This window comes from Zophobas morio, unplaced genomic scaffold (genome assembly GCF_036711695.1).
Source record: "Zophobas morio isolate AGI-343-1 ecotype UQ-CSIRO unplaced genomic scaffold, CSIRO_AGI_Zmor_V1 ptg000014l, whole genome shotgun sequence".
NCBI classification, from domain to species: Eukaryota; Metazoa; Arthropoda; class Insecta; order Coleoptera; family Tenebrionidae; genus Zophobas; species Zophobas morio.
The window spans coordinates 20,861-33,348 of NW_026972119.1; the positions used below are offsets into that span (position 1 = coordinate 20,861).

Sequence of the window (12,488 nt, forward strand, 5' to 3'; positions counted from 1 at the left end):
GTCATCAATTTTTTTAGGAGGGATGAACAAATACATTTTGAACAAAAGTTTACCATGCTTATAATAACTTTAAAATATTCCCAAGATTTCAAAGCATTCGGTTTTGTAATTCCTGATTAAATCGATAAAATAAATTCACGCCTTCATTAATTTTTTTGAGTCACCCTGCATATGCAAATCCAAAAATATGAATGGAATGATAAATCACAAGTACAGACTCATCATATTTTGTACATTTTAGATACGATTTATTCGGAAAACTTTTGAGCTGACGTCATCAGTTTTTTGTAGAAGATAACCAAATATATTTTGACTAAAAATTTATTATGCTCTTTATAACCTTAAAACATCTGCAAGATTTCAAAGCATTCGGTTTTGTAGTTCCTGATTAAATCAATAAAATAAATTTACGCATTCATTAATTTTTTTGAGTCACTCTGTATATGCAAATCCAAAAAATATGAATGGAGTGATAAATGACAAGTACAGGCTCATCATATTTTGTACATTTTAGATATGATTTATTCGGCAAACTTTCGAGCTGACGTCATCAAGTTTTTGGAGGGGATAAGCAAATATATTTTGACTAAACATTTATTATGCTCTTTATGACCTTAAAACATCTGCAAGATTTCAGAGCATTCGGTTTTGTAGTTCCTGATTAAATCAATAAAATATATTTACGCATTCATTAATTTTTTTGAGTCACCCTGTATATGCAAATCCAAAAAATATTAATGGAGTGATAGTTCACAAGTACAGACTCATCATATTTTGTACATTTTAGATATGATTTATTCCACAAACTTTTGAGCTGACGTCATCAAGTTTTTGGAGGGGATAAGCAAATATTTTTTGACTAAAGATTTATGATGCTCTTTATAGCCTTAAAACATCTGCAACATTTCAAAGCATTCTGGTTAGCAGATTAAAAATTAAATTTCAAAATGTTGTTTTATAATTTTGATTTTTTTTCCAAAAATCTGGACGTTTCGGGTGAAAAGTCGATTCAGAGTTGTAAACTACATGTGTAGGACTATGTTATTTTATACAATTGAAAACCCATTTACTATGTACAATTTTGAAGTGACGTCATCGCTTTAGTGGTGGGGATGATTCGACAAATTTTGGTTAGCGTTTTACCATCTACATGATATTCTTAATATAAGTACAAAATTTCACAACAATCGGTCGAGTACTTTCGGAGATTATCTGTCTAATAAAAATCCATGACAACAGACGGACAGACGGACAGACGGACGGACAGACGGACAGACGGACAGACGGACAGACGGACAGACGGACAGACAGACGGAAATGGGAGACCTATTTCTTCGTCTTCTAGGGGTCATGAAAGATCGAGAAAACGTAAAAGTAGAGAGTCGGCCGACGGACTCGATTACAATACTTCCTTTGCTTACGCTCGGGAAGTAAAAATACACATATACATAAATCAATACTGGGTACAATACTAATAATAATAACTAACTACATAATAAATTGTACATGGAAAGTAAAAATAAATAAATAAATATAAGTAAAATAATATTAATAATATTTAATAAAATTACTCGCTGCTAGTGAAAAATATCCAAATAAAAATTATTAGCCTCCCGACACATGGTTGTTAAGGGTGCTTTTTTGAGTAAATTCGTCCTCTCAGTTGGAATTCTAAATGTAACAGCATGACGAGCAGTTGGACGAGGAACATGAAACCTTAACGATGTCACTGCAGTCCAACCTACCATGTATAATCTTCCAAATAAATCTGGCAGCAAGTCGTCTTCTTCGAAAGGCTAACGATTCAAGATTGTGTGTACCTAGAAGTAGATTATAGTCCGTACCACGTGGGGGATAACTGCCGACAATCTTGAAGGACAAAATTGTTCGCATAATGAAGCCTAAAATCTTAGAAGCAGCAGAGGCAATACTCTCAATATGATTTACGAAAGTCATATTACTGTCAAATAGTATTCCAAGGATTCTTTGGATAATGGTACGCCATTGATTTTATAAGAAGAAGGAACACTATGTTTTTTACGAGTGTACGAAACTATACGACATTTGGCAATATTTAATTTTAGCTTATTACGAAGAGTCCAAAGTACAATCTTATTCAAGTTGTGCTGCAGATAATTAACATCATTCACACACGAAATTCTAGAGTAAATCTTCAAATTATCAGCATAGGCAAGTGCATGACATTGATGATCTAAGAAGATCATCAATGAACAATATGGATAACAGTGGTTCAAGATTAGACCCCTGAGGTACGCCTGATGTTGAGACATATTCTTGTGACTTATAACTATTGTAGGAGACATAATTAATTCGATCTGATAAATATGACATTATAAGGGCCTGGAATGATTGAGCAAAACCGAAGGAACTAAGTTTATCTAAAAGAATTCGATGATCCACAATATCGAAGACGCTTGAAAAGTCTGTGTAAACCACATCAACTTGGCCGTTATTATCTAATTCTTCACATATAAACTGGGTAATTGTCACAAGATTGGTATCTGTTGATCGTCCAGTTATAAACCCATGTTGATAAGGTGAAATGTAGGATTGAATATTATTAAAAATTGATTTATATATAACTTGCTCAAAGATCTTAGCAAAGTTGGACAATATTGAGATTGGACGGTGCCACTGTTCATTGTTTTTGTGGATCGGAATTATCTTAGCTCGTTTTCACCTAACTGGAAAAGTAGAAGTGGATATTCCTTTATTAATGATCAAAACTAAAGGTTTAACTAACGCAAATCTAATATCATGAATAAGAAAACTTGGAATTTGATCTTTACCTGCAGTGTTTTTGATGGGGAAGGTTGACATTATTTTAAGAAGCTCTTCGGAGATGGGTATAAGTTTAAAACTTGGTAGGTTACTATGAATACCATTAACTGATAGGTCTGACGAAGGACGGTATACAGGGTGCCGCATCCAAGTCTGGACATAGGGAATTAACATGGCAAGTTGGTTTTTATTTTATAATATCTCCCCAGATCACTTTAAAGCTATTACTGAGTGATGCCTTTGTGGAGGTCGAAGAGGGCTATCGGCCAGTATTTTTTTCAAATCGTTGCATCGCGTTCATTTACTGTAAAAAGGTTTTAAAAATCGTATTTTGAAATTCGCGCCCGATCCGAGTTGTCGCGAAATGTTCCGTCGCACTGTCGAAGTTCGGCGATCGCGTCTTCAGATTAGCCATGCAAAATGCAAATGTCAAAGTGAAATTAGAAATTATTCTCAGAAATCAACGAAGAACTCAAACTGATTTATTTTATCCGGTGTGATGATTATTGTAGGACAAATTAAACGGAATAAATGCACAAATTGATCCATTCATTCGTCATAGTGCGCGAACCCGTCAAACGATTCATCTCGAACTACACTCAGGCTGTATCCAAAAAGCCCGAGATGAAGACTTCGAGCAGCTGGTCTTCCTGTAAACCCCATCGACAGCATTCTGACATGTCCTGGGAGCCCTTCAAGCTAGGAATGTACATTCGTACCGAAAAGACGAAGAAGAAGAAGCTAGGGATGTACTCGCGCTGCCTCACTCAGTAATCACTGAACGACTCAAATTGAATTATTTTATCCAATATAACGATTATTATTGTAGGTCAATTTAAACGGAATAAATGCACAAACTGCACAAAATGTTTTATTAGGTTATGTTGGTGGTGCTGGTCGAGTCTTTATTACTAAAATCTCATTAAAATGCCATGTTCTACTGCTAGTAGATGAAAAAGCGAGGGCCCGCTTTTCTTATTGTGTGATGATAAGATTTACCATCAAAAGAGCTGGCGCTTTTGAAGAGAACCTTTTAATGAACCATTTAGATAACTACAAATAACAAAACTTAACAATTGTTGATGAATGAAGTAATGAAATATTGTACGAATCTGGAGAAGTATTGCACTATTTTCAAGAATTGCTCAAAAAGACTGCTCTCAGCAGCCGTACAGTAAGTATGCCAATCTTCAAAACTCCTACGCGTGTTGATTAGCATTTGAGTTGAAATCTGAAGACAATATTGCTGGATTGCTTGTTTCAGCGCGTCTCTGTTTGTATAGCTCGTATTGTTCGAATACAGATGCTCGTGAAGAAATCTCCAAAGAACAAATTGCCAGGGGTTTAGATCTGGCGAATGCACAGGCCAATGGGGCAGTGAAAACTTTCCATTCCAATATTGCGGGAAAATACTGGTTCAAATAAACAACATTTGTGCGAGTTGTATGGCTGGAGATTTGATCCTGCATGTAAAAGATCTGCTGCAGATGCCGCACCCTTCGAATCCTAGGAAGTATTTGCTGATATTGTCCTACTTCTGAGCATTCAATCCAGATTCGATGAAAAAAGGTGCAATGACATGATGTCCTAGAAGCCCCAGTCACACATTGACAGTTGCACGCCATTGATAACGATGGTCATCGACCACGTGAGGATTGTGTATTGCTCAAATTTGATCGTTCTGACGATTATAACTTCCCTTAAGACCAAATGAACATTCCTCAGTAAAACAAATGTTCCTCAAAAACTCTCCATCAGCCTAGATTTTCTCAAGCGTTCCTTCGTAAAACTCCATATGTGAGTAGTCCTCAGGCTTTAATTTTTTGTCATGATGCTTTTTGAAACTCTTCTATCCCATCTGTTTAAGATCCCTAAAAGACGTCGTGCCCACCTGATAAGAATCAGAGCCAGTGAATTGTTTCTACCACGGATCGTACAAGAGCTTGAGATAATCTGATTGGTGCCAATGACACGGCATCCCTTACAACAGTTACAAATTAGTAAAAGTTCTTAAATGCATAATTCAAATTGTGGCGCCAAACATGCACCTGTTAACACCACCTGATTTTATGTAATTTTTATTATCTTTGAAAATAAATGTAACTTTGTTTTGTGAAATATTATTTTTATTTTTGTTGTTGTTAACACAATAAACAAATAAAACAGTAATACACAAGTTTCTGAATCCCAAAACACATTCGTAATACAGAAAAATATTTTAAAATGTTGATGAGTGAATGTTCTAGATTTCTCTCTCAAAAATTTCTTGTAACGAACATGTTTCCATGCGGCAAAAATTCCATCCCTGCTTAACGAATGTAAAATCAATTGACTTCCAATCTTTGGTGATTCAAAAAAAAGTGTGAAATTTATCCAAATTACCTACTAATTAAATTAGCCGTCGAAGAACAAGCAGGCCCTCGCTTTTTCATCTAATCCCAGCTGCTCGAAGTCTTCATCTCGGGCTTTTTGGATACGGCCTGAATGTAGTTCGAGATGAATCGTTTGACGGGGTCGCGTACTATGACGAATGAATGGATCAATTTGTGCATTTATTCCGTTTAATATGTCCTACAATAATCATCACACCGGGTAAAATAAATCAGTTTGAGTTGTTCGTTGATTTCTGAGAATAATTTCTAATTTCACTTTGACATTTGGATTTTGCATGGCTAATCTGAAGACGCGATCGCCGAACTTCGACAGTGCGACGGAACATTTCGCGACAACTCGGATCGGGCGCGAATTTCAAAATACGATTTTTAAAACCTTTTTACAGTAAATGAACGCGATGCAACGATTTGAAAAAAATACTGGTCGATAGCCCTCTTCAACCTCCACAAAGCCATCACTCAATAATAGCTTTAAAGTGATCTGGGGAGATATTATAAAATAAAAACCAATTGCCATGTTAATTCCCTATATCCAGACTTGGATGCGGCACCCTGTATATCAGAAAAGACTCTTGCAAACGCATTAACAATATCTTCAGCCGATTCGTATGTTATATCCTCATCGTGCATTTTACCAGAAATTCTGGTAGTACCTTGTTTCAAATGAATGAATTTGAAAACTTTCTTAGGATTGCGCTGAACAGACATTTCAACGTTATGCAAATACCAATTATAAGCTTCAGCTATTTCAGATTTGCAAATTGCACGAAGTCGCTTAAAGTTAAATCTATTACGGAAACTTCAGTTGTATCAGAATGAATATATAATGCATATTTGATAAAGATTCATACATATTTTTTTAAACAATTTCGACTCATGACTCGAAACGGAAGAACAACAGTTTTAAGTTTTGCTGGTTTTTTTTTTTATCTAAAAATTGTTTAGAATGTTACGCGAAACTAGTGTTTGCGACTTTTGCAAATTTGTTAGTTTGGTAATTGGTGAATGAGTATTCGCCTGCAGCCGCTGGTAGATATGATACCAATTACCTGCAGTATATTATAATATATTATATTATAGTTATTATATAATTAATACATCATAAAAGCATAAAAGTAAAAATATGTGCTAAAAAATAGGTCTATTGGGCAAATTTGTCTTGCATCAGAATGTCTGTTGTATATTTGATAAAGATTCGTATGCATTTATTTAATACAGTTTCGAATCATGACTCGAAACGGATCAATAATAATTTTAAATTGCTGTATATATTTTTTGCCTAAATATTCTTCAAACTGTTATGCAAAAATTGCCATTCACCTGTGTTCTAAAGATTTTGGTTCTATGATTGGTGCATGACCATTAGTTCGTCTTCAGCTTCTAGTAGATATAAAATAATTTACCTAAAGCATATCTATTACAAACAGGCAAATTTCCCAACAAGATGTAAGAATAAGGACACACGAAAGCAGAAGTATAGATTCAAACTTCTTTTACACTGGAACATGTAATGCAGATTTGATAAAGATTAATCTATTTTTTTAAAACACACTTTCGAATCATGACTCGAAACTGAAAAACACTGTAAATTTTGGAGATGACATCCTGGCATCATGGCATTTAGTGTTGAGAGTAGATTTTCATCCTTATAACTGTCCGGATTAACATCAGGTTTGCTATCCGCGGCTATTTACATTAAATCGGCTATTTATTTTAAATTTGGCGCAATTCGCATTGCAATTTTCTAACCAACGTTTGGACGTCATTTAAGATTTAAGTGTACATGGTGCGTGAAGCGCGATATTTTTGTGTCTGACTGTTACTGGAATGTTGCGCAGCACATTTTCGTAAGTTTTGTTTTAGTAAGCAATATGGTAAGTTGTAAATCATCCTTGGTTTTGTTCCAAATGTCCGTGTTGTTCCTCATTTTAGGCATAAATCAATAATTTGACAATGTCGAGGGAAGAAGGATTAATTTGGAAGTATTTCACCAAAGAGAACGGGAAACGGGACGGAAACTATTATACAACCATTTTTAAGTTTTTCCAGGCAAGCTATTTGGCGAATTCTTTCCGAATGAAAAGAAATCTTGTTAATAAGTGTAAAAAATATCCGGCCTTGATAAGTAGGGCCCAGACTTTAGGTTTTTTGCCTTTTTGTTCCTGTTTAAGGCATTTATATAAAACTTAGATATAAATGTGTTTCGCAAAAAATAACGTTATTTCAGCCTACTTTTATAATTGCCTAATTCCCTAAAACATCCTAAACTTGCTGTTTTGCGGTAATTTCACAAAAATACACACAATGGGTGAGCCGAAGCAGACCTTTCCAGGAAAGAACACCAATAAAGTGCGGCAGTTCTTTGAAAGACATCTTGCGCCTTTACTTTCAACTATAATATTTTATCTTACAACCAAGTTTGTAACACATTTTTATTAGTTCTTTTGTAAATGCACTTCTGCTAATCCCACTTGCCATATTTCTGACGTTCAGTTAAAATTGTGTCGTGGCGTAAGTTTGGTGTTCACTTGTGAAATATTCTTAAACATCCTGATGCCTAAAGAAAAAACCTCAACACGGTTAAGATTAACTACTGACTGGCTCAAATCCAAGATGATGCCAATATATATTAAATTGCCAACGATGCCAGCGGATTATTGTCTAAAGCATGTGGCAAAGTGGTAAGCATGTAGGTAATTATAATTACGATTTTGATCAATTTGTTGTTGTTTAAAATAACATACTATATTTTAATTTTAATGTTGAGTATTCAAGTTTAAGTGTGAAAAGGTGTTTCATTTGGAACAGCATGAACAAGGAGAAATTCACAAAAAGAATGTAAAGAACCCATTGCGTCAAAGATTGCGTCCATTACATCAACTGATGTAGAAATATCTTTTTTTCACTAGCAGCCTGGACGCATGCAAATGTCGACTCATTTAGTGGTAGCAAATTCAACTTTTGCTACCACCGGTTCAAAAAGAAAAATTGAGGTTATGTACGCAATGTTTGATGTGATTATTTCTTAAAAAATGAACAAATGTGTGCTACAAACATTACTTGAGTATACGCATGGTAGTTGGTAGATGGTACAAGATAAAATGATTAACTCAGCGACAAATATAAACGGTTTTCTTTGTGTTGAAGATTTAGATTAAGTTTGATTAGAAATCAAAACAAAATCATGTTGTGTCAAAAAATTGAACGTTTATTTTTCAGTTTATTGTCTTATGGTTTCTACTAGTGAAAAAAATAGTATATTAACCACGGTTGCAAAGCCACTTCTAGACCTCGCCCTTAGAGCCCTCGACGCTGCACGTCTCGGGTTCTAATTTGCGCTCGGTCTAGAATGCTTGGCTCTGCAACCTTGGCTAATAATATACTATTGCAGATAATCGCACATCAGTGACATGTGAAAATCTAGAGCGATATACCGGGTGTCCCATGTAACACTTTCGGGCACAATTTTTTAAGGGATTTTGATGAAATTTAAAACAGGTGTAATATAATAGGTAAAGATTAGGCTGATAACAAAAAACTATTTTATCATACAAAAAACGAATTTTAACACAGCTTCCTGTTATTAGAAATTATTCAAAATTGCGTTATAACTTTAAGCAACTAAAATAACGCCTGTGCGCGAAAATTAATTAAATCACTGCTTTTGTTTAAAAGAATTACGTTAATAAAAACGCAAAAATTAATTAATTTGATTCTTTAAATTTAATGGTGATGTATCTGTATCTGTATCTAGATACATTCCGAAAAAATCGAAAACAATCTGTATCTAGATACTTTTATCTTCCATACATCTATATCTGTATCTAGATACTTTTAAAAGTATCTGTCCCCAACACTGATCATATGTGCATACAAAAATTGAAACAATGCAACATAACATTTTAAAAAACATGCAATTTCTGCAATAAATCGTCGTAAAACCTTTATGTTTCATCCTGCAGAATTGGCTGCTCAACTTTTAAATCGAAAGTTAAAGGAAGAATATTTATTTGAAGATGATGAACAAAGGGCATTAGATCATCAGAATGTGTAAATCATATGATTTATATCCAAGCAAAGTGATTGCTGATATTAGTGAGTATAAGGCGAAATTAGGACTATGGTCCAGAGAATCATTGTGGAAGGCTTCAGAGCATGTGTGTCCATTAGCGTGGTGGAAAGGATTGTGTGGGCAACGAGAAGTGACTAAACTGGCTGTGATATTACTGAACTTACCATCAACTTCAGTCCCTTGGGAGAGAAATTGGAGCACCGTCTTTAATGTTAAAACAAAAAAAAAAGCCATATGTTTTTAAAAAATAAAACTAATAATTCATTACGATAAAAAGAAACAAATTTATTGGGGTTAAACATCACAGTAAATGTTGAAAATGTTCATCATTCTGTTCAAGGCACATGTTCATTCTCTTTTTAATTTCAAAAATGTTCTGTGACATCCTTTCGTCTATACTTTGGACCCGTTGTTGAATTGTTCAATTCTGCTCAAGTCGTTTCAAATCATCACCAATTTCCTCAGATGAAATCTTCCACGAGATTTCTCTTTGTTGATACTGCCAGTTCGAACAAATCTATTGATTACATTTCTAATGTGAGCCTTTAACGATGTTTCTTGAATTATTAAATCACGGTATTTGGCCAGATATTCTTGCTTACAAGCGGTTACAGAATACATTCACTCTTCGTTTAGAAAGTCCCATTACGATAACAAGACATAACGAGGAAAGTGTCTTGTCCAACAGAATAAACCATTTTCAGTCTTCAGAATTAATTGAATCTGATAGCACCTCTTACAGTGGCGCGAATAAAGTTGGATAAAGGGTAAATTTACTTTGCAACTTTTGATAATACAACAGGAGTTTTTTCATTCATTATGCTCTCGGGAATCCCTCCAGTTTTATTGTTGTTGCATTTCGCAAACACCCTGTATGTATAAATGTTCCTTTTTCGCAGTGACGACTTAGGCAGAGGTTAGTCTTAATTAGGCGGGCAAAAGTGAGAGCTCGTCGATTAACTTCCTACATGCACTCCATAGGAGTCCTAAAGATAGCAACGAGATATTGCATCGCGATCGGTTCGGCCGCCCGGCTCTGTGGACGAGTGGTGGGAGTCAAAAACTTTAATTCGCCAAACGGTACGTCATGACTAGAGCTGTGCGGTCGAAATTTATTTACCCCCACTATCGGCCCACAGTGCCGATCGCTACAGCCTTGCCTTGCTCCCTTCTCGCTTTTCAGTTGTGGATTATTTTTGATAATTTTTTTTATTGTCAGCGAGACGGACACCTGAACATTATTAAAATTATTATGACTCTTATTTCGTGAATATGGATTTTAAAATCATCAACTGACATGCCGTTAACATTATTTTTCGCGTAATTTTCTGCACGATACATAACGTCGGTTGCAAGCCTCTGGCCTGCCGGAGTGGGGGTCAATTCGCAGCGTTTAAATTTCGACCGCACAGCTCTAGTCATGACTAATACATTCTACCATAAAATTGTATTTTTCCGTGTTACCTGTTTGATGGGAAATTTTTTAATTCTGATCATTAACTATATGTAATGTATGTAAATATAATTGCATGGAAATATATTATGAAAAAAAAAATTAAGAGGAATTCATTATTGACGTCATCTCACTTGTGCAAGATTTAAGACAGTGAAGAAATTTCTTTTTTGAGACGTATATGTTCACCCTAAATAATAACTTAAATAATAACAACACTACAACAATGAATAAGGTACCCTAGCAAACGTTTTGACACTGATAATCATTTTTATGTCAAGTGTATGTTATTAAACGTTGTCTCTTTAAAGTTTGTTTAGCACAAATTTCTAATTTATAGACGAAATGTGTTGAAATGTACGTACGGTGAAGCTCGGGGAACGGCACTCGCGCCCAAAGATTTTTTTCAGAAAGCCTCCCAAATCGTCGTCTGCCAAAGGTGCGCACCTTTAACAACGTTGCAGCATCTTCGAAAGTACGGATCTTTTAAACTTGCACCTCAGGATCGGGGTAAGTTACGTAGTAATAGAATTGCTAATATTGAAGCTCGACCGGGCACTAGAACGCATCACTGTCTAGTGTGATGTATCGGAGAGTAGTATTTGGAGGATACTCAGAGAACAAATGTACCCCTTTCATGACCAGAAAGTTCAGTTATTGAAATTAACAGACTTACCACGTATGCAAAACTTTTGTGAGTGGGTTAATAGAAAAATAAACGAAGAAGCAAATTTTGTATCTCTTGTACCATCAACTGATGAGGCCAGTTACACGATGGAAGGTGTAATCAACACCCACATTTGGGCCGATGAAATTCCGTACACCATTAGGGAGCAGCATTTTCAATTTCTCTCTAAATGTTTGTCATGTTGACAAGATTAGAAAAATACGTATCCTAGTAGGTGTTTTTGACCATAAATTATTAATTATAATAATTATTAGTGTCCATGGGTGACTGAGGATTCATGGGCGGGTAACCTTGATTGGGATAAAAATTTAACAATTTTTAACTTGATAATTAAAAAGTTCTTGACAAAACTCTATTAAAAAAAGTTGTTGAGTTCGAGTGGAGTTCATATAGGAGGGGGTGGAAAAAAATTTGAAAATGTGAAAAATTAAACCAATTAGATGTAGGACAACCACGTCGCATGAATTCCCCTAGATAATGACAGATGGATTATCAGTTTAAAGGGTTGTCTACATATAAAATCAATAATATTAGAATAAACCCGATTAACCGTTACACATTTTCAGTCTTCCCTTCCTAGCACAAAAACAAAAACCACTTTAAATGGCAGGTTATAAATGCCCTTAGAATCATTTATGAAAGCCCTGTATATGTAGTACTGAGTTACCGTGCTCTTTTACCTTATTCTTAACCCTGCTCCTGAAGATTTCACTTACGAAAGTGTGCGAAACGTTGAGCCCAAAAACTAAATTAACACGGTTCCAACCCGGAATAGAGATCATTAAAGCCTCCGAAATTATTTCGGTAAGGTAATATAAGTATTACCCTACTGATTATAATACAGGATCAAGATATGGCTTTCCTACCAGCCAAATTTTATAAATGTAAACAGTCATTTAATAGACAGAAACCGGTAAGTAAATTCACTATAATACTAATTAACTTCTGCTACTTTAGATAAATAAATTAATATAAAAACCAATAGCAACAATTACTAAAAACTAGACCTGTTAATAGCTGAAAACTGAATTAATAATAATAGCTGCCTTAAACTAATCTTCAAAGTTTCTCGGAAACAAC

General features: G+C 34.9%; 1 protein-coding gene and 1 long non-coding RNA gene across 2 annotated transcripts; both read left to right on the forward strand.

Moving 5' to 3' along the window:
• Nucleotides 1-3,056: 3,056 nt before the first annotated feature.
• On the forward strand, nucleotides 3,057-3,669 carry LOC135128918 (heparan sulfate glucosamine 3-O-sulfotransferase 2-like). The gene is made up of 2 exons (XM_064055997.1): nucleotides 3,057-3,572; nucleotides 3,632-3,669. The coding sequence occupies exons 1-2, from the start codon at nucleotides 3,334-3,336 to the stop codon at nucleotides 3,639-3,641; spliced, it is 249 nt and encodes an 82-aa protein (XP_063912067.1). The 5' UTR covers nucleotides 3,057-3,333; the 3' UTR covers nucleotides 3,642-3,669.
• An 855-nt stretch (nucleotides 3,670-4,524) lies between these two features.
• Nucleotides 4,525-4,920, forward strand: LOC135128919 (uncharacterized). Its single transcript, XR_010280468.1, has 2 exons — nucleotides 4,525-4,599; nucleotides 4,670-4,920. It is a non-coding gene; the product is annotated as an uncharacterized LOC135128919 (long non-coding RNA).
• Nucleotides 4,921-12,488: the final 7,568 nt, after the last annotated feature.